This window comes from Lactuca sativa, chromosome 3 (genome assembly GCF_002870075.4).
Source record: "Lactuca sativa cultivar Salinas chromosome 3, Lsat_Salinas_v11, whole genome shotgun sequence".
NCBI classification, from domain to species: domain Eukaryota; kingdom Viridiplantae; phylum Streptophyta; class Magnoliopsida; order Asterales; family Asteraceae; genus Lactuca; species Lactuca sativa.
Genome location: NC_056625.2, coordinates 18,384,319 through 18,411,494, shown reverse-complemented (window position 1 = coordinate 18,411,494; position 27,176 = coordinate 18,384,319). Strand labels below are relative to the sequence as shown.

The window sequence follows — 27,176 nt, the reverse complement described above, 5'->3', positions numbered from 1 at the left end:
TGTTATAGAACCACAAGATTTTATTATAACGAACTAGTTAGTGAGCATTAGTAATTAACATGCTCACTAATTATAACTAGCATCATGATATTAACTTTCTCATAAACAGTTGTACTTTTTGGGAAAGACACACAAAACATAACTTAGAGATTTGAATTCACCATGGACGTATTCATGTATAGATAGTACATGGATTTCACTGATACTCATGTGACCGAACCCATGAGAGAAGAAACCCTAGTACAGCAAATACACATCAGATGTGTAAATTAGGCCTCTCAATTTGGCAAGTGAAAGGGACCTCCATCATCATGCACCGTTAATGCTCGTGCCTCAATCTCTGTGCCATATATATATATATATATATATATATATATATATATATATATATATATATATATATATATATATATATATATATATATATATATATATATATATATGCTTAAAATAATAGCAGGTGATTATGATTATGCTCTTCGAGTGGGTTACAGCAAGAGGAGTGGATTATTTATTTAATTAATAAAAAACAAAACAAAATGAGCGAATTTGAAGCCTAGAGATCATCAAGTGGATTTGTGGAGATTGATCCTTATTCCCTTTCCTTTCCTTTAGCACATTCACCAAGGGGAATGTTTTAGGCCCCTCATATGAGCATATGCTTTAGGTTAAAAAGTAGGGTTTTTGTCAGGTCTTTTTCAAAGTGGAAAAAAGAAAACTGAAAAACAAAATATTTTAAAGGAAACATGGCATGGTAAAAAAAACTGGAGTTCAGTTGAAAAAAGAACCAAACCTCTTCAAGTGTTGTAGTACTGTACAACTATCCATCTTCGTGTATATATTTGGAAACTATTTTGATGTAGAATGAAGTGGTTGGAACTTTCAGATGAAGCAGGTGAACCGGTTTCAACTTCTCCACATCATCTTGTGATCATATGTTTTAATTTCTTGCACCTTCATACACACATAGTGGATGGAAACGAACCTGCCTCTTTTATTCATTATCATCTTTGGCTTTCTGAAGATGCATGCTAAGTTTACTTTATTGTCTTGAATAATAGACTGAAAAAGTCCTCAACTTTTTGTGCAAGAAAGTACAATATACACTACCAGATGAGTGAAGCTAGAAACAGAAACAATCATACAAATTTGCATCAAGAAATTCAACCAAATTAATACAAATTGTACATCATACATTATTGTTTGTACCCCAAACCCAGTTAACCAATGATACAGAACAGTTGGTTTCTCTCGTTCGTAGTCTCCTGCCATTACAAGTACAGCTTTTTCTTGTATCTCTAGCCCAAAAAAAACTGGGCTTTGATTTCTTTTCTTTATCATCTTCTATTCACTTCAAATCCTTCTGATCATTATGCGTACCAGTACGTAATGTTTCAGGACCCTCGATCTTGATTGAAGATCATGATATGATTGCTAAATATAGATATCACTAAACATGAATATGTTTATAAAGAAAGAGGAGAGACCCACTATTAATTGTATGATCCTATCAAGTTAGTTTCTCAAGAAATCCAAACAAATACCACCGACCATTCGGAGACCAGAAAAATAATCATTTGAAACGGTAGACAGAAAGAAAGAAAGAAATTAAATCCCCAAAGATTGTTGTTTGAACACTATATAGATATAAATATATGTAATTTTTTTTTACCATGAGCCTCCTCCTAACATTCCAGTCCAAAAGCCATTGGTATCACCATTCTGATCTCTATTTTGTTCAACACTATGATGCCCATCATGAGTAGTTGTTGTTGCTGAGCTTGTTTTCAGATCTTCAAATGGGAACAAAAGCCTCCCACTTGAACTATCATGGAGGCTACTTCCATACGTACCACCCCCACCATTGCCTCCCATTCCATCCAATGAAAAACTAAGCGATGGAATCTTGAATTCTGGCATGGGAATCATCAGCTGTCCTGACGACGAGTAAACCGAATTGGGATCAGGAACTGGAATTGGCATAAAGGAATTCATCATACCCCTTGTTGTCATTCCAGTCAAGAGTTCCAGAGCCGAAAGATGAGCTGAAGAAGTTGTGGTGCCTGAAGCGGAAGTGGTGTTCTTGGTCCCATCAAAATTGGGTACTTGAATAAGCTCAGAAATAGTCTTGAAATCATTGGTTGATGGGAAACCAAGATTTAGATCTTGCCCATGCTCATGATGCATCCTAGGGTTTTGAGAAAGTACTGGGTTTGCTGCAGGAGGTACAACTAGATCAGGCAGCTTCTTTGACATTGAAGAATGAGATGATATAGAAGACGATGATCTCTTGTTCTTTCTTGAGCCACCACCAACAGGAACGTTTCTAAGAGACCCACCTTCTGTCCAGTATCTTCTACAAGTCTTGCAAAAGTATCTAGGCTGCGAGAGGCTGTAATTGTTGTAGTAACAGAACTTGGTGTTTGTAGAATTGCATCTTGGACAGTTTATAGCTGCTTCTTTTTGTGGCCTTGCCCTTCTTTCTAAAGATGAAGAATTCGAAGATGGTTTTGAACATGAGTTCGTGGCGTTTTGTACTACCATTTCTTCCATAGGCTTCATCGCGATCTCCTATTTAAACGAAAGCCATACAGAAAAAGTAAGAGATAGTTTTCAAAAAAGAGAAGATAAAGACATAAAGATCCAAAAAAACTTTAAGATTTGTAGACAAATGAACAGAACAAGGCAACTGCTTTATGCTTTTCGAAAATCCACAAAAACCGGTCTTCAAGATAACGAATTAAGTTGATCTTTTCCCAAAGACAACTCTTCTATTGCAGATATATATAGTCATCTATTAACAGCCTTTTGATTAAAGAAAAAACATGAAGATCGGAAACAATATTTTGAAACGAAGAATAGAAAGTTGAAGATGAAAGACTTGCACTCTAGTTACTGGTGTTCATAATCGATAATTTAAGAAAATATACGCAAGTAGAACATAGAAGCAAAGCTCTAGTTTGGTTTGATCTAGATATCAAAAATTCAACCAAAACCAAATTAAACTACCATCGAGGCTTATTTTTCTTTTCGTTTTGCTTGGTAATTAGCCAAGATCATAAAGAAGGTGAGAAATCAAACTGTGCATGTACCTGTGGCCAGTGAGCCGTATCCATGGCTGAAGGAAGCAAATTGAGAGAGAAAGAAAAAGAGAAAGAGAGAGATGAGCCTTTACTTTCCACTGTTGTTCAAAAAGCATAAAAAGGAATGTTTGAGAGGTTTGTGTGGACGTTCTAAGTGCTTTAATGCGTATATGTATGTAGGTCTTAAGTGTGTGTGTGAGAGAGAGAGGAGCTTTGCATTCAGGCAGAAAAAGGATAATCACAAAAATACCATAATGGTATGGTTTATTTAAATAAATGACTATTTTTTCTTAAAATTTGTATAAGGTTATATGATAAATGTAAATGACATCTTTTCTTGTAGAAAATAATTTTGGACCAATTAAAAACTAATAATAAATGAGTATGATTTTAAGGCTATATTATTAAAATAGAATAATATATATATATATATATATATATATATATATATATATATATATATATATATATATATATATATATATATATATATATATATATATATATATATATATATATGATTATAAGAGTATTTTAATTGATTAAACTAGCCTGACAAAAACAAATTTCTAATTAATTCTTTTAATTTTAATAAAACGATTCTTAAAAATTATTTCAATGGCAAATTTAACCTAATTTTTAACGAGTTTCAATTTTAGTTATGAATAATAGGGTTTCATTAAAGATACTTTTTGAAAATAAACATTCTTAAACAATACTACAACATATATTGTCAAGAATAATAATTTAAGAATAATAATTTGTATGAAAATAACAGTAATTCTTATTTCATTGACATATTATCTTGAAAATCGCATAAAAACATTACAAATGAGGTTATCATTCATTTAAGAATAAGTCTTGAAAATCATATAAAAAGTATTATAAATGAGAACGAGTGAGAATTAAATTATATGAGAATATTGGTGCGAAAAATAATAACAACAAAAGAGCTATTGTTGTTACTGTGTTCTTCCAATCCCAATCGAGTATAAATATGGTCGATTTTAAATTAATATGTTAATGATGCATTCTTATAAAATAGATTTGGTTCATTTTAAAATAATATATTGATTATCAATCTGAAAAAAATATGATGATGAATAGCGTTTTGTGTAGAAAATCATAATGCATGACCAGGATGTAAAAGTGTAGCATCCTAAAATTCATGACCAAAAATTCCATTTTTAAATAAGTTGTTACAAAGACCACTAGTGTAAAAACATTCATAATATCATCTCATGTTAAAACCAGTATATCAATAATCAAAACATGTCATCATAAAACAATACCAGAGTATAATCCCAAAGATCTCATGTGCGAAAATCATAATGGGATGCGCTACGATCGTGCCGACTCCTTTTCTTTGAAAATGAAGTACCTGAAACCAAAACTGTAAACCGTAAGCACGAAGTTTAGTGAGTTCCACCATCATACAACATACCATACAATAAACATATTGTCAGGTATATTTGGGTGCCCAACCTATCCTGCTGAGCATATCTGGGGGCTCAACCTATCCTTATCAGGCATACCGGGGTGCCCGACCTACCTCTGTCAAGCATATCTGAGTGCTCGACCTACCCTATCAGGCATATCTGGGTGCCCGACCTACCCTCCAGTTTATTTCAACCAGTTACGAGGACTATTTCACCCCCTACCACTACCACATAATAACATAGCATAACATATTGTCAGGCATATTTGGGTGCTCGACCTACCCTCCAGTTTATCTCAACTGGCTACGGGGTCTAACCTACCCCTACCACTATCACATAATATCATAGCATACTAGCACATAAAGCATAACAGATAGTGGCATACCAGACAATTATCACAAAGACAATCGTCTCAACTGTAATCAACTACTAGTGGGTCGGCATTGGTGCCTTCGACCCACTTCTACTAGAAGGTAACTCACCTCATACTGCTAAAGTCCACTGCTATCAATACCTAAAACATCATCCAATTAGCAATTGGGTCTCAACCATGATCCAAAACCCTTACATGGGGTGAAATGATTGTTTCACCCCCCGACCCATTGAGGTCTATACTATATAACCCGTGAAAGCCCATTAATGGCCCAATTTTCCAAATTAGGTCCAAACCCTTACATGGGACTACCCTCTAGAATCCATTCCGTACTTCATAACCCTCCAAGGGTCAACCTAATGGGTTTTAGTCAAAAGAACATCCTATGTGCTCATGCAAACCCTAATGCTTGGATCTAGGTTTCTCTATTGTACATGCAATTCATCCAAGACTCAAGAACCCTAATCTAGCATATGTATTTCGAAATAGACTTAAGAATACAGATCTAGATGATTACCTCTTCTTCAATGGCTTGAATCTTCTTGTCTTTGGAGCTTAGAGTCACAAGTGTCACTCCTATAATGGCTTACAAACACCACAAGCAAGAGGATGACTAAAGAGAAGGAGGAGAAGCAGCAAAACCGTCCTAGGGTTCTTCCAAAAGAGTTCCACATGTTTTTGGGGCTATAGGGGTCTTTATATAGTGAGACAATTAGGGTTATCAACTAGGAAACCCTAATTTGACTGCTTAGGCCCTAAGCAGCCCATGGACTCCCTTTAGAACATCCCTTAGACGAATTCCTTATGGGCTTCCCATAGAATTCGTTCAACATATGTTCCAAGGTGATCCATAGCCCAATCACAACTATCTTATAATTACAATTCTAGTCCCCTAAGTTTAATTAATGTCTTTTAGTCACAAAACTAATTATCAATTAATTCTTGACTAATATTAATTAAACAATATGATTTCTCCTTTAATATATTATTCATATAATATAATAATAAATCATAATTAATCCTCTTTCTCCATAAATCATCTTATCAAGTTGCTTTGGTGAAGGCAACCCAAAAGGAGCATGCACAACCGGGTCAAGTACATACCAAATATGGTTACAGGCTTAGACACTAATCCAACAGTCTCCCACTTGGATAAGTCTAGTAACTATAATGTAAGTACAATACGATTAGCAATCGTAGCTCTCAAAGACGCTGTGGAACTATGATCTTATCAGCAACCTGTCCTTTAGATAAGGGATCATATATTCCTCCATTCTAGATATCGTATAAACTAAGACACAGATTTCAATTATACTCTCTGTTCATGTGTTGTTTCCCGATTTCCGATTTATGATGACTGACAACAGACTATAATTGAACACATCAACTTAGTCCCGACTTGGCAAAGCGCTTAGGGTGTCATCACTAAATCATCGAGGGGCCCACATATATCGCTTTTATCCCACTTTGGGTACAAGGAACGGATAAACTTCGACTCAATGCTCGCTTGTACTCACTTACCGAATCACACACAACAATACATTTTATAACACCAAGTTACTGGTGCGTTTACATATTATCAATGTGTGACCGACTCGCAAGATACAACTCACACATCTCGGTTTCAAGAATATAAGATATTATCGTCTCACCAATCACTCGTGATAAAATCGATGAAGCGATCCAAGTGAGCGTGGGTTTAATGCAATACTCTAATCTTATAGCAGCACTCATGAATTTTGTAGCAAACTTGTGCTATGACTAAACGCTTTAGTCAGTCTACAGACGGATTCATGACAATCTTCTTTCATTCCTACTTCCAAAAAATGAGCGACTGTGGAGGGTTTGAATTATCTTATTATTCAGGAAGTCAAAACATGGAAAGTGAAACAAAAAATAATACTAATCCTATATGGCCCCAAACTTTTGAGTATAAATAAAACACCTTTTATTTAATCACCATATTGATTACTCATTATTTATTGTTTCGGGTAATCAACTTCTTACTTGAATTATAACAACATTTGTCCTATGCTCATAGCATGCACACTATGTTTTTATATGGTCCTTACTTTGTGAAATAGTATAATTGAATAACATTTTCAATCACACTCATTTCATAATTCCCAATCCATACCACAAGTGTGAGAATACCAAATTCTTGCTACTTATAGAATATGTTAGATTTTAACATTTTATGCAACGGTCCTTTCGTAATATCATAGCGCCAAAGTTACCATGACTTTGCCAATGAAATTACAAAGTTCTCTATTGGAGATTGTTACAAGAGGGTTCCATAGTCATGAAGTCTCACGTTCAAAGTACATTCCTTTGAACATCCTTCTTGCATAGAATTTTCTAATCTAGACATAGATTCTTAACATCCAACTCCCAATTAGGAATCATTTCCATATGACAACTCATTCTAAATAGAGTCTTATCTATTCCTAATAAAGTCAATATGGTCCATCCATTAGTATACTTCCAACTGACCACAACCGACCAATCTTTGGCGAACCTTAGATTGTCCTTGGCAGTTGTTTAATTATTTTGGTCAAATTTGGTTTGTTCCCTTTTCCCTCTAAATGCCCTAGGCATTTGGAAAATTTTAGAACGGTCAAATATTACAGCATATGCAATCGATCCTATACCCGAAGCGTGTGGGATATGATTCATAATGAAAAACATGATACTTTACCAGTTTCTTGCTATAATATTGCCATAATATTTCTATTTGTTGTGTTCTCAAAATTCGAACTTTGAGAATGCAAATAATAAATATATTCTTGACTAAATTCAATTAAAATTTCTCGATCTAAGCTTTTAGATTGGAAACGAAGTATAACATTTTCTCCCTTAATTATAGCAAAAACAACTTTTCAACCCCTGCAACTTTGCAAAGTGAAACTATTGTTTTTCTATAATTAATATTCCCAACTTGCAATACTTAAAATAATAATAATCATGCTCCCACTAACATGATGATTATATCCATTCCAGCATAACATTTATACTACCACTAGCTTTGACATGTATTAAAAAAAAAGTTGAACTTCTAAAAGACAATACTTATTGACTTTCAAAGTTCATATTTGCAATACGATATGTATCGATAAGCCTTTATCTAAGCTTCTCAAACGCATACACCTTTCTTCAGACAGCTCACATGTGTGTCTAAATCAATTCAGAACTTATATTACTAAGTCCCAAATGGTCAGACTAATTGTCAAATCTCACAATTCGAACTACGAAGTGGGATGTCGTAATCATAATCGAATTTGAGAATGCAATTTACATAATCTCTATCTCCTTAAAAATCTATCTTAGTGAAAGCGTTTCCTCACAATCATTTTCATGAAGGAGAGAAACATTATGACACTTAGATTATATGGTGCATGTGTTCCTATCAATGTGAATTTGTCATAAGCATAATCATAAGATAATGTTTGTGACGAATTCAAACTCTTATGGACAGAACTTGTTCATTCTTAATTTCTTGCCATCAATGGTCCTACAATTGCTTCCAAGTTATTTAGCAGGTCACCTATGCTAGTCAATGTACTTTCATTGAACAAGGTGCTTGCCTCATGCAGTCTATTGAGAACTCGTAGAACTCATATGCATAATCACTCAACTGGATTGGCAAATAAATAAAATTTTGTCAACATGATAGGTTATAAACCTCAAGTTGTGTGCTAGTGTTTAATCGGTTTACTTCTTGATTTGTTCTTGAAACCTTTCAAGATCTTTGGACTCCCACTGACCTCTTGACATATTAGATTCTCTTATCAAGAGACATTTCTTGACAAAACAAATATCCAAGAGTTAGTGTGTGTCTATATCAAGACAAAACCTACACGTAATTCGGTACTAGTTGGTCTTTTTCTTATTCAAGACATCACAACTTACCAAAATGTGCAAGTGTAAGAACATTCTTACTTAAGATTATGACTTAAGTCACAATCTTGGAGTATGACTCTAAGACTTGATATTAGAACGAAGTATGATACATCATATTGACTTAACCACTACAACAATTCCCGATTCCTCTTCATAGCCAAACAAGTGCACTAAGGTGTCCTTAGAGGATAAATTGTAATATGGTTCCTACTCTTACCAAGAGGATCTTAAAACACGATACAAAAGTACTATCCCTTCTTCTTAGATTGGAGAAACTTTTATCTTCCTGCCTAAATGATTCTTCTTATTCGTTCTGCCATTCATTGAAACTTTTCAATGATTTAGAATTACACTTAATCTTATAAGTATAACCACATTTACTGTAACACTTTATGAGATAATAAATATGAAATATTTGAGTATTATGTGAATTATGTGAAATTATATGCTTATTACTTATTTATAAATGTGTAATAAATAAAAAATAAAAATAAGCGTCAAAATTAAAGTGTGAGATAAGCCCGATATCTTTACATATAGTTTTCGTGGTCGAAACAAGGATTCCGGGGATATAAAGAAAACCAAAATCCGAGTTATAACGAAAAAGTTATGACCTGTCGAAGTTTCGCGACAAAACCGGCACGGTGTCGAATGTCGTAAAAAGTGAGTTTTTGATAAACTACTTTTTAGCCTTAGTGATCTAAACGAAAGTCATAGTGCTCGTTAAACCGAGAGTCTGTATAAAAAGAACGCCCAAATCTGACTTCGTATGAGAAAGTTATGATTTTTCGACGTTTCAGCTTAGCAGTAAACAGCTAAAAACTCGAATTTTAGATCGAGTGATTTTTAGCCGACACAACCTAAGTGAGAATCGAAGGTCTCTTCAATAGTAGCACAACGGTAAAAAGACAGACGAAAACTGACGTCGGATGAATAAGTTATGAATTTTTAACGGATTTCTTGTCCCGGTCTGTTAAAAATAATAATATAAAAAATAAAATCCAAATTAGCCGACTAAGTCTAAACGAAAGTTGTAGAGCATAATTTTACCTATGCGTTCATATAAAGAACATCAAAAGCGGAGCTCGTATGCAAAAGTTATGGATTTTAGAAGTTTTGACGCGAAAATCGAGAAATATTTTCAAAACCGAGAAATCTCGCATACGTGGACTTCGGCCACGTGTCCTCGCCTTGCATCCGATGCGTGTCCAAAATTCTGCTGAGTCATCCGAGGCCACCTGTCGACGCGTGTTGCATTCTCTTCGGACCGAAGGCTCGGCTAATCAAAAGTTGCCTCGTACCCCTTTATGACACATCCGAGCTTCGCAGGGAGTGCCACATCTGAAGTCTCGGACCTAGACCTCGGTCAAATCATAGGCCGACATTGAGACCCTCGCATGTGCAACCCACGTGCGAGCCACCTGCGCGCCTTCGCATTTGCTGCCGCGTGGCTTCCTCTCAGTCGTCCGATCAGCAGCCTCGCAGGCTATAAATAAGAGGGTGCGAGACCTCCCGGGGAATATTTGAAAACTTGTCATTTTTAGCCCCCAAACCCATATTTCTTTCATTCTAACATCCCCCAAAGCCCCGGTATCGATTATAACCCCCGGAATACGCCTCGAAGTGCCCGAGAAGCCCGGAAAATTTATCTTTTCGGTTTCGAAGCCCGACCTTTGCAGAGCCCGATTTCTTATTAAAACTCTCGATTTTATTAGAAACGATCGTTTCAGGAAACGAATTGCTGCCCGATTATTATCAAATCGTGTGAGTGTATAGTCACCTTCATCTTACACTTAGATATGAAGTATTTTATATAAAATACATGGTACGTGTAATTATATTAATTGCTTAATTGAGGTGACTGTTGAATTGATGTTTTATACAAGTTTTAAACTGTATATGTATTTTTATCTACAAATATGTTGGGTAAAACATGGGTAGATAGTGATGTGTGATGAAATAAAAGTGATGAGAGGCCTCGATGTGATTGTGATCCAGTCATCTAGCGGAGTTTGGATGACGGCCACAGACTTTCTAGATAGTCCAGTGGAACGCTGGCAGGCCCGCAACCTGTAGGTGTTAATGAACCTGGGCGTTCATTCGCTGTACTCCATCCCTCTCATGGTTGCCTTTAGGACATGTATGGCTGAGGAAACCCCTTAACAGTAGTGTCCACCCCGATGATATTCTTTAGGCTATGTCCCTTGTGATAAGTATTTAGGGGCGTAAAGTGAGGATAACGGGAACGGGTAAACAGGGTTATTGTTGATTGATGAACTTAATAAGTTTATTATTATTGTGGGTTGAAAACCCTATATGCTCACCAGGCTCCCAAGCCTGAACCACTCAGCTTTTTATGTTACAGGTAGTGGACCCCGAGCATAGTCGGAGGACGACGAGAGATTTTTGGATTATAGGCCAGTAATTGTAAATAACTGTTGAAAAGCTTATAATGTCTTGTTTATGCTTTTGATCTATATCGGAACATGACATCCCGAGGTTTTGATATGAAATGAAACTATACATTTCTTCAAGAAAAGTTTTTCTAAACCTTTATCATGTTTTGTTTTGGGGACCAATTCCGCAACATCTTTTAAAAGGATTTCTCTGATTTTATTTTAAAAAGCATAAATTAAATTGGTCTTTTCTGGATGAGAAATTAGGGGATGTCACAGTTGGTATCAGAGCATTAGTTTAAGCGAACTAAGAAATTGTAGGATTTATAGACTTAAACTTAGAATGCTAAGTGATGATTGTGAGATGAGTGTCTACCATATTTTAGACACGAGCACTAGTTTATTTTAGGAAAGATTCCTAAGATGCTTTTATGTGTTAAATGCTATATGTTTGCCATATATGCCATTATTTGTTATGCTTATATTGAGAATTGAGATATCCTGCATTATGTCTGTGTGATTTATGATGTGTATTGTTCCGAGCTTTATTGAGTTAGGACCGGAGGGTCCAACCCAAGTTGTAGGACCGAAGGGTCCCCACAGAGACACATTGACCGGAGGTTCTCTATCGAGATATAGCCATGAGAGGATAATGAGATGCGTGTGGTATTTTGAGGAACTAAATAAGCTTTGCGTTTACCGTTTTATGTGATATGTGTTTCAGGTACTTCTCAGGATCACAGGAAGGCGCCGGCTTGATTGTACACATGAGACGGATTTTATGTTTTAGAGGATCCTGGATTATTATCAAACTATTATTGATTTGTGTTTGTGATAATTTCAACAATTGTGGTATTTGAAAAGTGATAATTTGAAATTATGTGATTTTGAAAATGAAAAATTTAGTTGAAAATTTACGATGTTACAAGCATAGGTTACTTGGATGCTTTTGACACCTTACTCATTTACTTGTAACTGTGTCTGCCTACCAGATAATATGAGTTGAACTAGATTTATTTACATCATGTGTTCATATTTATATATGAAATTGATACTTGATTGAATTATTGACTCTTCAATTGGTATAAGAGTAAGAATCTTCAAAGCGATTGAGGAATCTCTTTTTTATTTTCATCTGTTGATTCATTTCTTTTGCAATCAACTTTTTCTGCATTTGAATATTGTTGTTCTTCGAACAATCTCCAATATTTATCGACCTTGCAATCAAGAATCAATCAATTGAATCTGATTTCATTTTTATTCAAGCTTTTCATATTTTCTGATCAAATCCATGTCTAACGTCAACGTCAATACATTGATTAATTATGCAAATCTTCTTGGCTCATCAACGAAATCCCTAATCTTGCTACCAGGGTATTATAATCAGTGGGTTGGTCGAATGAAGGATTATCTGAATTGAATAGATGAAGATGTACGGCGTTCAATCAAAGATGATCCATTTTGTGCAACTATAGTTGAAGCTGTTGGTACAGCTGCCTAGGACGATAATTTCACTATAACATGAATGAAGAGAGAAGGGAATGAAAAAAGATGTGTTCATGAAATGTGAGGAGCTTTACCTCCAGTTGTTTACAGTTACATCTGTGGTTGTTAAATAGCACATGATATCTAGAATACAATCAAGGAGAAATTTCACGGCAATGAACGAACCAAAAAGAGTTATATGACTCAATGTTTATCTGAATTGTCTGAATTCAAAAAAAAGGAATCGGAGTCAATAGAGGCTTACTAAGATCAATTCAACAATTTTATCTAGAAATGTTCAAGGTACAATGTTATCCATGTTGGGTTTTTATTCAAAACTTAGTTTCAAAACATGATTTTAGGCAACAAAAGAGTTGATAATTTGAATAACATAAAACGAAGTTTATACCCACCATGGATCATCTTGGAAGTTATGGAAATATTAAAACATCAACCAAAGAAGAGACGAAGAAATAACAACCTTTTTATTTCTTTGGGTCCTCTTGGGAGGCTTCGAAGTTTATCAAGAATGATGAACTTTAGAGACACCAACAATGACTCAACTTGATGTAGATGCTATTCCAAAACTCTTAACTGTTAAGCTTGAATATCATAACGAATATGAACTTCAAGAGAGCATAAATTAAGCAATTGTTCTTTAATAAAGATGAATCAAATGGAGAGTGTAACATGCCCTAGCATGTTACAGTTTTTAGTATGTATAAGACTAAACAAGTGAAATCCTTCATAAAGTAGTTCTTTTACACACAAGTTCTAAACCATTTAAGCTTTATCATGTCACTAGACCACCATGTCCCCCATGCTTGTATGGTTAGATATTACTTTTCAATAAATTAAGATGAAAGCCATACTAAGTTTCTTCTTCTCTTAATTTCGAAAATAGAAGCTAATAAGAAGCCAAAACTGCAACAGCCCAAAAAGTAAAATAAAACTTTTGTATTTTAAATAAACACAAAAGTTACAATCGTTACATTGTTCCAAAGCCAAACAATAATAATAATGTCAAATCATCAGAGTATAATATCAAAATGCGGAAAAATAGTGAGGAGTGAATGTTTCACCATCAAGTCGAGCCCTTCCATTTAGTACCGGAAGTACCTGAAATCACAAATATAAATTGGAAGCAAAAGCTTAGTGAGTTTCCCAATCATATCACAAATTTAAAACATATAAATACCATGGGTTACCCCATGGTCTTTTTCACGCAATACCGAGGGCCAAATCCTGGTCTTACATATGAGTGCCATGGGCTACCGCCATGGTCTTCCATACAATTATCACAAAAGTCAAAAAAATTCCATGTAATAACAAATGGGTCGAAATTGGTGCCTTCGAACCATAAACATGGTGAGAAAACTCACCTTAACTGCTAACATCCCAGACGAACACTCGGGCTGCTAGGCTGGGTGAATTCTTGTGCAAACTAAACAATAAGGTCCCAAAACAACTGGTCCAAAATCCGGACTAAGACTTACAACACAAGACTAAAGTCCAAAGTGAAACGGGCCAAACTACACCTCAAGCCAAATAAAATCCTTTGCCCAAATCCAAGGATCAACTAAGACCAATATGAGTCCATCAACTGAAGTGGCCAATCAGAAAACATCCACGACCCAACTCTAACTAGCAAGCCCATCAATTTTTGGGCCCAAAACACCAATCAAGCAAAATTAGGTCCTACGCTCGGCATACACAGTGGTACGCGCAACGTACAAGGCCGAAGCGGGAAGCCACGATTATGGAGGCAGTACACGCGACATATAGGAAGTAGACATGGCATACGCAACCCCCACGCAAACAATGCAAAACATCTTAAAGCCTTAATACCAAGCGACTAAAACTCAGATCTGGACCCATTAAGACCATTAATGCCACAAAGTTTCAAACTTTATTCCTTTGGGTGGAAACAAGGAGCCCAAACTCTAAAACCTAGCTTATTTCACCCCAACCTACATTCTAACACATGAATGGGAACTAAAAAAGGATCAAGCTTGCACCTTTATTAACTAAGATGACTAGAAACATCGGAAAGTACAACCTGGAGGTTTAGGAGTAGCCCATACTCACCAAGATCTAAACTTTCGGGAAAAAAGGAAAAAACTCGCCTCAAACTAGAACTTAATGAAACACAACCCAAGTTTGGATCTTTATACCTTGTAGCAGTGCAAAATGAAGAGGAGATGTTAGATCCAAAGTCTTGAGGGCAAAGCTTCCTTCTTGAACAACCTTCTTCACAACCAAAATCACACACTATCACCCAAAAAGCTCCAAAAATATCAAAATGACCTAGGGTTTGCTAAGAGGGTCGAGAAAAGGGATGGATGTTGAGGTAAAGGAGGGTCTTGGGCCATAATGAGGTTTAAATAGTACACAAACCATAATTATTAGGGTTTTGGTCTGAGCCACATACTCCCAGCGTATTGGAGTATGTGCAACATACTCTCATAGAGCCCATTATACTAAGAGTACAAGGACGTATGCTTCGCGTACACGAACAAGGCCAAAATTCAAGATTTTGACTTCGGGGACCTAATTTGCAACAAAATCAAAACTCAAGGGTTCAAAAGCAAACCTTATAATTTTAGATGTTACAATCCTACCCCACTTGAACTGGAATTTGTCCTCGAAGTGGGCTACCTTGAAGTTGGGTCATAAATATTGGTTTATACTTTGCTTTTCTAGGAAAATGTATTTTTATGTCTAGGACCATAAACAACTTGGTGTTTACGGCTGTATATGTGCTTACGTCCGTGAACAGGTTTACGGCCGTGAACCTATTCATGGCCCATGTCTCATATATATATATATATATATATATATATATATATATATATATATATATATATATATATATATATATATATATATATATATATATATATATATATATATATGGAGAGGAGTGCATATGTGAGGTGTAAGAGCATATGGTAGAGAGAGAAAGTTAGAGAGAAGAGAGGAGCTTAAGTGTGTGTAAGTTGTGTGTGAATCTTTTATTTGGAGCTTCATTCTAATCAAATCATACAAGATTCATCTTGTTCTTCTTCTCATTCTTCTTCATTATATCTGGCATCATCTGTTTGATTGTGATTCTGTACCATCAAACGGATCTGATTGATACACAAACATATTTGGGGACTTATAATTAGTATTAGAGCTTGGATTGTATCAATCAATTTTTGCAGATCTGGAGCTTATTTGATCTTATTTTTGAAGGATTTTTAAATTTTTGGATAGATCTTTGAAAATTAGGGGGGGTTTGTTCTTCGCGTTTTTCATAAAAAACGAGTTTTTGATCGAGTTTTGGAGCTACAAAGTCGAAAAAACGTTGTTTTTGGTCGCAACCAGCGAGGGGGTGGCGGTGTGTACAGCCAGCAGCTAAGGTTTCCGAAGAGTTTGCGGCCGGAAACGATTTGCGGTCTGAGGGTTTACGGTCCGAGGGGTGGCGGCGTGTACGACCAGCAGCTAAGGTTTCCAAAGAGTTTGCGGCCGGAAACGATTTGTGGTCTGAGGGTTTACGGTCCGAGGTCTCGCGAGTTTATGGTCTGAAGACACATGTTCGGTCAGGCGGGTTTATGGCTCAGCAGTTGACGGCCTTCGGAGTTTACGACTTGCTCGTTTGCGGTCCTTAGTGTTCACGGCTCAGCCTCGTCCTCACATCGCAACCTCGGCTAGCAGGAGTCTTCGATCAAAGGGGCCGAAGTTCACAACATCTTATTAAAAAATGGGTGAAGGACGAAACGATTTTGGGGGTAGCCAATGATCGAACCCGGGTGCGTCGCTTCAACACCCCAATGCCTTTTCCACTTGATCTAGCTTGCTAGATGTTTCTTTCCTTCCCTTTTCAATTCAAATATTACATCTTCGGTTCCTAATTTCGCATTTTTAACACATTTAACCCAAAAAATCAATTTCTTTTACTTTTAATTTTCATTTTGTACCCAAAGTTTTTTAACTTTTATTTTTTTGACTTTTATTTTTAACTTTTGACCTTAAATTTGACTTTGACTTTCAAATTTGACTTTTGACTTTAAACTTTGACTTTCTCATTTAACCTTCAAATTTTCAAATTTAGCTTTTCGCTTTGACTTTTAGGTTTGACTTTTTAAATTTAACTTTTAAGATTGACTTTTGAGCTTTTAGTCAAAGGATTTTTTTGGTAAACAATGAGTTCTTCAAAACACCAAAGTCAATGAAATTACTTGTTCTCAAACATGCATTGATAATGTTAAAAATTTACTGGAGCACATCGAATTATTACGTAGAGAGAATGAGGACCTAAAATACAAAGGATATCAACTCAGGAAAGGACAGAAACCTCTAAAAGCACAACTAGAAGCCAAAACAAAAGATTTTAGGAAACTTCAGGAATAGTATACAATAAATGTGCAAACTATAGATTTGTGACAGAACAACTTGCTGAGTTAACTGTTGAACTTGACACATTGAAAAATAAGTTTGAAAATGCAGATTTTAATTTCAGAAAATTTGATGTGTCAAGTGAAGTAGTTGCGTCAATGATGGAAAATAGTTTGAGATTTAAAAATAACCAACAAAAGGGTTTAGGGTATGATAAAGTGCATCCTCCTTTTAATCACACCTATCAGTATAACCCTTTGACAAAAGAGGAAATGGACACAGAGGCACATCTCAAATATGGCAAACCTGCTATATTTGTGTCGGGATGTGGTCCTCAGGTTGCAAGCACTAATGTTTCTACTTCTTCTGCAGATCAACCACTAAGTCATTGCAAGCAAGTAGCCGAAGAGAGTGTGTTTGATAATAAAATTGTACTAAAGTCTGATGACTCAAATTTTTTCGATATATTTGATGATATCTTTGATAATTCTGACGTGGTTGTGCCATAAAGTGTTGAGCTGAACGATTCTAATGCTTCTACTTCATTTGTAGGTAAAGTAGCAGAAGATGAGAACAAGGAGAAAACTATTTAACAATCCAATGAATCCTTGAACTCTGAATCTGTTGCTTCTAACTCAGTTGCTACTAATCAACTTGTTGTTGAGAAATACATGCCACCAAAACAAGCAAAACTGACGACTTGCTGCAAGTATGCATGTGGGAACAACTAGGAACAAGGAAAGGATACGCCACCAGGGGCAGGAAGAAACAACTTCCCAGTGAAGGAAAATACTTGCTTTCACTATGGAGCACCTGGACACATTGCCAGAAATTGTCCAAATCGCGCGTACGTTCCCTACTATACACAAGGGTGGCAGAACGCGCCAAGAGGGAGATTTTCCAAAAAAAAACCCGCAAGGTCACGTTCATACAATGGCAACTGGAACGTGCAAAAGGCAAAGAATCAAAATCCCAAGGGTAAGAAGGGAATTTTGGTGAAGAAGTCTGTAACGCCTGCAGATCCGGGCTAGTCAATTTAGAGGCAATAGGGGTCGAAAACGACTTTTCGACAAAAAGATTATTTAGAATAAATAATCTTAACCAAGTTGTAGAATATGTCACAGGGTTTCCGTACATATAAAGAACGCCGAAATCCGAGTTATAACGAAGAAGTAATGACCCGTCGAAGTTTCGCGTCGGAACCGGCACGACGCCGGGAAGCGTAAATAGTAAATTTAGGATAGAGAGAGATTTAGCCTTAGCGCTCTAAACGAAAGTCGTAGAATATGTTAAACTAAGAACATCGATAAAAAGAACGCCCAAATCTGACTTCGTATGAAGAAGTTATGATTTTTCGAAGTTTCGGATTAGCGGGGTACAGCCCGAAATTCGAATTTTAGATCGATTGATTTTTAGCCGACACAACCTAAACAAGAATCGAAGATCTCGTTATTAGTAGCGTAACGATAAAAAGACAGACGAAAATGGACATCGGATAAAGAAGTTATGAGATTTTAACGGACCAATCCTGTCCCGGCCTGTTAAAAATATAACTTTAAAAATAAAGTCAAAATTAGCCAACGGAGTCTAAACGAAAGTTGTAGAGTACGTCTCCACCTACGTGTGGATATAAAGAACGTCAAAAACGGAGTTCGTATGAACGAGTTACAAATTATAATAGCATATTTACGTATTAAAATAAAGTATAAATCATGTATACGTACACATATATATACATATGTATATATCATTAGAAAGGTATCGACGATGCGGTCATTATAAGACTAATGTTGAGTTCTTTCGACATTAGTTTAGTACAAATATCATTAAATCCATTTAAAATAGTATTATAGAGGGGTGATTAGTTGTTTATATAACTAAAAGGTTATTAAGTAATTATGAAGGGTAGTTTTTGAAAATTCAATTAGTATAAATAAGAGCCTTGGGCTCTCATATTTCTTGCACCATTCTCTTGATTCAAGAGTCTTTCTCTCCTTATCCCCTGAGCATTTCGGTCCCTCGTGATTCGACTTCTCTTTCTGTAGTTTTAGTATAGTAAGGTGAGCGCTGAAGCGCTGCACGAATCTTTCTTAGAAAGATTCAGCGACGAAGTTCTGCCCCTACAGAGCCCGACTCCTAGCTAAAATCCCCTTGTAAGTAAGTTATGCTTATCCTATTTTAAATATAGTTTATATTTAAAATTAGTATTGTTATTATAAATTTATAATAAATATTTGAGCTATTATTATGAATTATATAAGTGTCGTTATAATATCTTTTTAATTACTCGCGGTACGGGGAATCTGGTTTAAAGGGCCGCATAGGGTTGTTGGATTTCAGAAGTGCTATATGCCAAAATGGTCCTGCCCTCCGGTGTTTTATGTCTGGCCCCTGTCTGTACATAGTGGTTGGAAAGTATTGTTTAAACGCTTATATAATAATAATAATAAGACTAATAATTAGTTACGGTAAATCTTAGACTAAAATCTAGTGGTAATAATACTAGGTTTCGTCGAAGGAAATTATTTTAAAGTAAACGAAGCGCTGTCCGAGTACCGAGTCACCACCTTCTCAAGTGAGTGCATGGTCCCTTTCATCTTACACATAGATATGAAGTATTTTAAATATAAATTACGTGTTATGTGTGCATATTGTCTTAATACTTGCTGTCTATGCTGGTGAAAGATTTTTATACATGTTTTAAATGATGTAAACTGTATAAAGTATTTTATATCTACAAAATGTGTTGCGTAAAACATAGGTAGATGAATGATGAGGGATAAAAGCTGAAATAGAGGAACATTAGTAGTACGGACCTAGTGCCCTATAGGTAATACATTGGCAGCAGTGGACCAAGTACCCTATAGATGAGCACTGGCAGCTGCGCCACAACCCGTAGATGTTTTAGATCTACGGTAAACGTCCTAGCAGCTGCGCTCTAAGGACAGTATCAACAGCTGTGCCTAATAGGGAGCCTTATGACCATGACAGTGGCGTTAAAAGGTCAATACCGGCAGAAGTGCCTCATAGGAAATGTCCCAATTCTGGCAGCTGTGCCTAAGTGACAAGATTAGCAGCTACGCTTGACCAAAGTGTCATTGGCAACAATGGACTTCATGTTGTTTCCTTAGGATGATCCTTAGGAATGAATGAATGAGAAATAGCTAATTCTTAGGGTAGATCCTTAAGAATAAAGAAGATAATGGGGATGGGTAATTGGGTTGATTATTTGATTGTTTAAACATAATAATTATATTATTGTGGGTTGAAAACCCTATGTACTCACCAGGTTTCCCAACCTGACCCACTCAGTTTATTTATATCACAGGTGTTGATATGAAGTGACATTACACTGAGAGATTTAAAGAGATGTAGATCACTAGTGTAAATAATTGTAAGTTCTGTTTATGCTTATGTTTCTGTATTAACAATGACATCCCAAACGTTTTAAAATGAAATAAATACGTTTCTTCGAAAATGTTTTAATAACGTATTTACCATGTTTTTCTGGGAACAAATTCCGCAACATTTTTATAAAATGAAGTACTCTGATTTTTATAAAGCATAAACAACATCGGTCTTTTCTGGCCGTGAAAATGGGGATGTCACAGTTGGTATCAGAGCATTAGTTTAAGCGAACTAGGAATATGGATTTATTTCTAGACTTAAACTTAGAATGCTAAGCGATGATTGTGAGGTGTGAGCACTAGCTTATTTTAGGAATTGTGCCTAAAATGCTTTTATGTGCTAAATGCTTGTGCCTGATATGCTGTTATTTGTTCGGATCTATGGTTTGTTGCCGACCGGATCTGGAAACCTTATGTGTTTAGGATTCTAAGCGTTTAACTACGATATTAGAACTAGCATATAAACGTTTCGGAGTGATAAGAATGATTTAAACGTCAATCCTAAGTAAAGGTCTAGATTCACCTTATTCGGCGTATAGATCAAGATGGCAAGAACCCGTAGCGGAAACGTGAATGCAAATGGGAACCGAGATCAACCCCCAGCGATTGAGCAAATACCGGTTGTGGTAGCCGCTGCTGAGCCAATAACGATGGCAGGAGTGCAAGCGATGATCCAAGCAATGTTGGATCGTCAAATGGAGGAAACCAGACGTTTGCTCCAGCAAAATCGTGAGGAAGCGACTATTCAGATCGAACAGCCCAAGTTGAACGAAGGGCAGACTGAGGAAGGAAACTACAGTGGGACTGTTGGTCAAGTCAACCCACCAATAGTTCGACAAAACAACCAAGATGACGAAGTCGAGAGGAATGGATGCAAGTACAAGGATTTTCTGACTTGCAAGCCATCGACTTTCACTGGAAAGGAGGATCCGATCGGGGTCATGGATTGGATCTCGGGGATGGAATTAGCTTTCATGACGTGCGGTTGCAAGGGAAAACAACAGACCACGTTTGCAGTGCGTCAGTTTCGAGGAGGCGCTGTACGATGGTGGAATACCTTGGGAAAGACGCTGAGCCCCAATGAGCCCCTGCAACTGACATGGGTAGAATTTTTGGTGCATTTCAAACGTAGGTACTGCTCAGCCCAAAATCTGCTCGAGCTAGAAAACCAATTCCTTACCTTAAAGAAAGGAAGCATGTCTATTGATGAATACACCAACAACTTCACAGAGAAGATGGAGTTCGCCTTACGTCTTGTTCCGGATGAGCTGACAAAAATTGACAAGTACGCAAAAGGACTTCCATGGGAATATGCAGTGCCAGTACGTCAGGCACCTACTTTGGAGGCAGCTATCTGGGCTGCCAAGTCGGTTGAGGAAATGATCAAGGGAAGAGCCGCCAACAAGACCGAGGTTGGCGAAAAGAGGAAGTTTGAGGGGTCTGCGAAGCCCGATGAGAGAAGCAAATCAAGTACCAGGAAGTTTAGAGGAGGAGGGAGTGAAGAAAGATGGTGCGAGAAGTGCAAAAAGAAACACTCTGGAAAATGCAGTGAGGAAGTAACTTGTTTCAAGTGTGGGAAGCATGGGTATTATGCCAACGAGTGTAAATTCAATAAAAGGGTGTGTTACGAATGTAATGAGGAAGGACACTTCAAGCAAGATTGCCCAAAGAGAGAGGGGGCTACAAAGCCAAATGTGCCGCCAAAGCCAAAGGCGAGAGCATTTCAAATGATCCTTGACGAAGCAGATGACAATGCGAGGATTCAGGAGTGACAACTTGACATCCAAAGATCGAGTTATGAGGTAGCCATAGAATCGTATGATGTAGCCTGTTAGAGGCATATTCTAGGGTGAACTTGAACACCTATGTAATAGTTTCAAGGAATAATAAAAACCTTCGTTTTGATATCTGATGTGTTAAGCTGTTATATGATTTTCTTGTGTGGTGACTTGGAAAACTGTGGGACAATACCTGAGACGAGTATGAGTAGGTGTGAATGGTAGTAGAGGCCTATACTACCGGAAGCACAGAACTCACACTTGGATCAGGGAAAGTCACAAGGTTACCAAGAAGCTAGTAATTGGTTTCGTTTTATTCAAGTGTGTTGTTACCATCGTTTCGGTAATGACTAAGAAGATTGTTGATATTCCGACCCTAGTGGTCATATCGAATCGAGTCCGGCTACGATGAGTATGTTGTGTGGTTCAGAGAACCAAGTTTGATGTAGCGTCCGACTTAAACCAAACGGTTGAAATCAAAGCGATCAATAGAAGTATCGCACTCGTTGTTAAGGAAGTTGGTGGCTAGAAATGCCTAATGTTAAAGTGTGATTATATCACATTAGAACATGAAGGAATGCATAGTCTGTTTTAGAATTTAACTCTAAGAGACCTAAGTCTAAGTGTTGCAACATACGATGATAGGTCATTAGAATATGACACATCGATCTATAGTAGTAATAAAAGAACTTATCTCAAGTCCATATCCAGCAAGGATCGAGATTGTGACTTGAAGGTCATAATTTGGAGTCTAACCTGAGGTAGAGAGCAGGTGCACGATCGAGTACTCTTACAGTCAATGAGTTTAAGAGATAGAATTGAAGGAATGTAGAAGTTATAATTATTACCTAGGATGAAGAGATGACGTATGGAGTCATTATATGACCCTGTTTCGTTGATGATTCCGGGACGTAATCATCCAAAGGGGGAGATAATTGTAACGCCTGCAGATCCGGGCTAGTCAATTTAGAGGCAATAGGGGTCGAAAACGACTTTTCGACAAAAAGATTATTTAGAATAAATAATCTTAACCAAGTTGTAGAATATGTCACAGGGTTTCCGTACATATAAAGAACGCCGAAATCCGAGTTATAACGAAGAAGTAATGACCCGTCGAAGTTTCGCATCGGAACCGGCACGACGCCGGGAAGCGTAAATAGTAAATTTAGGATAGAGAGAGATTTAGCCTTAGCGCTCTAAACGAAAGTCGTAGAATATGTTAAACTAAGAACATCGATAAAAAGAACGCCCAAATCTGACTTCGTATGAAGAAGTTATGATTTTTCGAAGTTTCGGATTAGCGGGGTACAGCCCGAAATTCGAATTTTAGATCGATTGATTTTTAGCCGACACAACCTAAACAAGAATCGAAGATCTCGTTATTAGTAGCGTAACGATAAAAAGACAGACGAAAATGGACATTGGATAAAGAAGTTATGAGATTTTAACGGACCAATCCTGTCCCGGCCTGTTAAAAATATAACTTTAAAAATAAAGTCAAAATTAGCCAACGGAGTCTAAACGAAAGTTGTAGAGTACGTCTCCACCTACGCGTGGATATAAAGAACGTCAAAAACGGAGTTCGTATGAACGAGTTACAAATTATAATAGCATATTTACGTATTAAAATAAAGTATAAATCATGTATACGTACACATATATATACATATGTATATATCATTAGAAAGGTATCGACGATGCGGTCATTATAAGACTAATGTTGAGTTCTTTCGACATTAGTTTAGTACAAATATCATTAAATCCATTTAAAATAGTATTATAGAGGGGTGATTAGTTGTTTATATAACTAAAAGGTCATTAAGTAATTATGGAGGGTAGTTTTTGAAAATTCAATTAGTATAAATAAGAGCCTTGGGCTCTCATATTTCTTGCACCATTCTCTTGATTCAAGAGTCTTTCTCTCCTTATCCCCTGAGCATTTCGGTCCCTCGTGATTCGACTTCTCTTTCTGTAGTTTTAGTATAGTAAGGTGAGCGCTGAAGCGCTGCACGAATCTTTCTTAGAAAGATTCAGCGACGAAGTTCTGCCCCTACAGAGCCCGACTCCTAGCTAAAATCCCCTTGTAAGTAAGTTATGCTTATCCTATTTTAAATATAGTTTATATTTAAAATTAGTATTGTTATTATAAATTTATAATAAATATTTGAGCTATTATTATGAATTATATAAGTGTCGTTATAATATATTTTTAATTACTCGCGGTACGGGGAATCTGGTTTAAAGGGCCGCATAGGGTTGTTGGATTTCAGAAGTGCTATATGCCAAAATGGTCCTGCCCTCCGGTGTTTTATGTCTGGCCCCTGTCTGTACATAGTGGTTGGAAAGTATTGTTTAAACGCTTATATAATAATAATAATAAGACTAATAATTAGTCACGGTAAATCTTAGACTAAAATCTAGTGGTAATAATACTAGGTTTCGTCGAAGGAAATTATTTTAAAGTAAACGAAGCGCTGTCCGAGTACCGAGTCACCACCTTCTCAAGTGAGTGCATGGTCCCTTTCATCTTACACATAGATATGAAGTATTTTAAATATAAATTACGTGTTATGTGTGCATATTGTCTTAATACTTGCTGTCTATGCTGGTGAAAGATTTTTATACATGTTTTAAATGATGTAAACTGTATAAAGTATTTTATATCTACAAAATATGTTGCGTAAAACATAGGTAGATGAATGATGAGGGATAAAAGCTGAAATAGAGGAACATTAGTAGTACGGACCTAGTGCCCTATAGGTAATACATTGGCAGCAGTGGACCAAGTACCCTATAGATGAGCACTGGCAGCTGCGCCACAACCCGTAGATGTTTTAGATCTACGGTAAACGTCCTAGCAGCTGCGCTCTAAGGACAGTATCAACAGCTGTGCCTAATAGGGAGCCTTATGACCATGACAGTGGCGTTAAAAGGTCAATACCGGCAGAAGTGCCTCATAGGAAATGTCCCAATTCTGGCAGCTGTGCCTAAGTGACAAGATTAGCAGCTACACTTGACCAAAGTGTCATTGGCAACAATGGACTTCATGTTGTTTCCTTAGGATGATCCTTAGGAATGAATGAATGAGAAATAGCTAATTCTTAGGGTAGATCCTTAAGAATAAAGAAGATAATGGGGATGGGTAATTGGGTTGATTATTTGATTGTTTAAACATAATAATTATATTATTGTGGGTTGAAAACCCTATGTACTCACCAGGTTTCCCAACCTGACCCACTCAGTTTATTTATATCACAGGTGTTGATATGAAGTGACATTACACTGAGAGATTTAAAGAGATGTAGATCACTAGTGTAAATAATTGTAAGTTCTGTTTATGCTTATGTTTCTGTATTAACAATGACATCCCAAACGTTTTAAAATGAAATAAATACGTTTCTTCGAAAATGTTTTAATAACGTATTTACCATGTTTTTCTGGGAACAAATTCCGCAACATTTTTATAAAATGAAGTACTCTGATTTTTATAAAGCATAAACAACATCGGTCTTTTCTGGCCGTGAAAATGGGGATGTCACAGTTGGTATCAGAGCATTAGTTTAAGCGAACTAGGAATATGGATTTATTTCTAGACTTAAACTTAGAATGCTAAGCGATGATTGTGAGGTGTGAGCACTAGCTTATTTTAGGAATTGTGCCTAAAATGCTTTTATGTGCTAAATGCTTGTGCCTGATATGCTGTTATTTGTTCGGATCTATGGTTTGTTGCCGACCGGATCTGGAAACCTTATGTGTTTAGGATTCTAAGCGTTTAACTACGATATTAGAACTAGCATATAAACGTTTCGGAGTGATAAGAATGATTTAAACGTCAATCCTAAGTAAAGGTCTAGATTCACCTTATTCGGCGTATAGATCAAGATGGCAAGAACCCGTAGCGGAAACGTGAATGCAAATGGGAACCGAGATCAACCCCCAGCGATTGAGCAAATACCGGTTGTGGTAGCCGCTGCTGAGCCAATAACGATGGCAGGAGTGCAAGCGATGATCCAAGCAATGTTGGATCGTCAAATGGAGGAAACCAGACGTTTGCTCCAGCAAAATCGTGAGGAAGCGACTATTCAGATCGAACAGCCCAAGTTGAACGAAGGGCAGACTGAGGAAGGAAACTACAGTGGGACTGTTGGTCAAGTCAACCCACCAATAGTTCGACAAAACAACCAAGATGACGAAGTCGAGAGGAATGGATGCAAGTACAAGGATTTTCTGACTTGCAAGCCATCGACTTTCACTGGAAAGGAGGATCCGATCGGGGTCATGGATTGGATCTCGGAGATGGAATTAGCTTTCATGACGTGCGGTTGCAAGGGAAAACAACAGACCACGTTTGCAGTGCGTCAGTTTCGAGGAGGCGCTGTACGATGGTGGAATACCTTGGGAAAGACGCTGAGCCCCAATGAGCCCCTGCAACTGACATGGGTAGAATTTTTGGTGCATTTCAAACGTAGGTACTGCTCAGCCCAAAATCTGCTCGAGCTAGAAAACCAATTCCTTACCTTAAAGAAAGGAAGCATGTCTATTGATGAATACACCAACAACTTCACAGAGAAGATGGAGTTCGCCTTACGTCTTGTTCCGGATGAGCTGACAAAAATTGACAAGTACGCAAAAGGACTTCCATGGGAATATGCAGTGCCAGTGCGTCAGGCACCTACTTTGGAGGCAGCTATCTGGGCTGCCAAGTCGGTTGAGGAGATGATCAAGGGAAGAGCCGCCAACAAGACCGAGGTTGGCGAAAAGAGGAAGTTTGAGGGGTCTGCGAAGCCCGATGAGAGAAGCAAATCAAGTACCAGGAAGTTTAGAGGAGGAGGGAGTGAAGAAAGATGGTGCGAGAAGTGCAAAAAGAAACACTCTGGAAAATGCAGTGAGGAAGTAACTTGTTTCCAGTGTGGGAAGCATGGGCATTATGCCAAC

The 27,176-nt window shown here is 37.0% G+C and overlaps 1 protein-coding gene across 1 annotated transcript; it reads right to left on the bottom strand.

Annotated features, from left to right (window-relative positions):
* Nucleotides 1–1,025: 1,025 nt before the first annotated feature.
* LOC111893767 (dof zinc finger protein 1) lies at nt 1,026–3,302 on the bottom strand. The gene is made up of 2 exons (XM_023889847.3): nt 3,093–3,302; nt 1,026–2,571 (listed from the first exon to the last, which is right to left on the bottom strand). Exons 1-2 carry the CDS (start codon nt 3,114–3,116, stop codon nt 1,669–1,671), a joined length of 927 nt encoding a protein of 308 aa, XP_023745615.1. The 5' UTR covers nt 3,117–3,302; the 3' UTR covers nt 1,026–1,668.
* Nucleotides 3,303–27,176: the final 23,874 nt, after the last annotated feature.

Coding starts and splice junctions, on each gene's coding strand:
- LOC111893767 (XM_023889847.3), bottom strand. CDS start 3,116: ATGGATACGGCTCACTGGCCACAG. Junction 2,572..3,092: donor ATACGGCTCACTGGCCACAG/GTACATGCACAG, acceptor TCGTTTAAATAG/GAGATCGCGATGAAGCCTAT.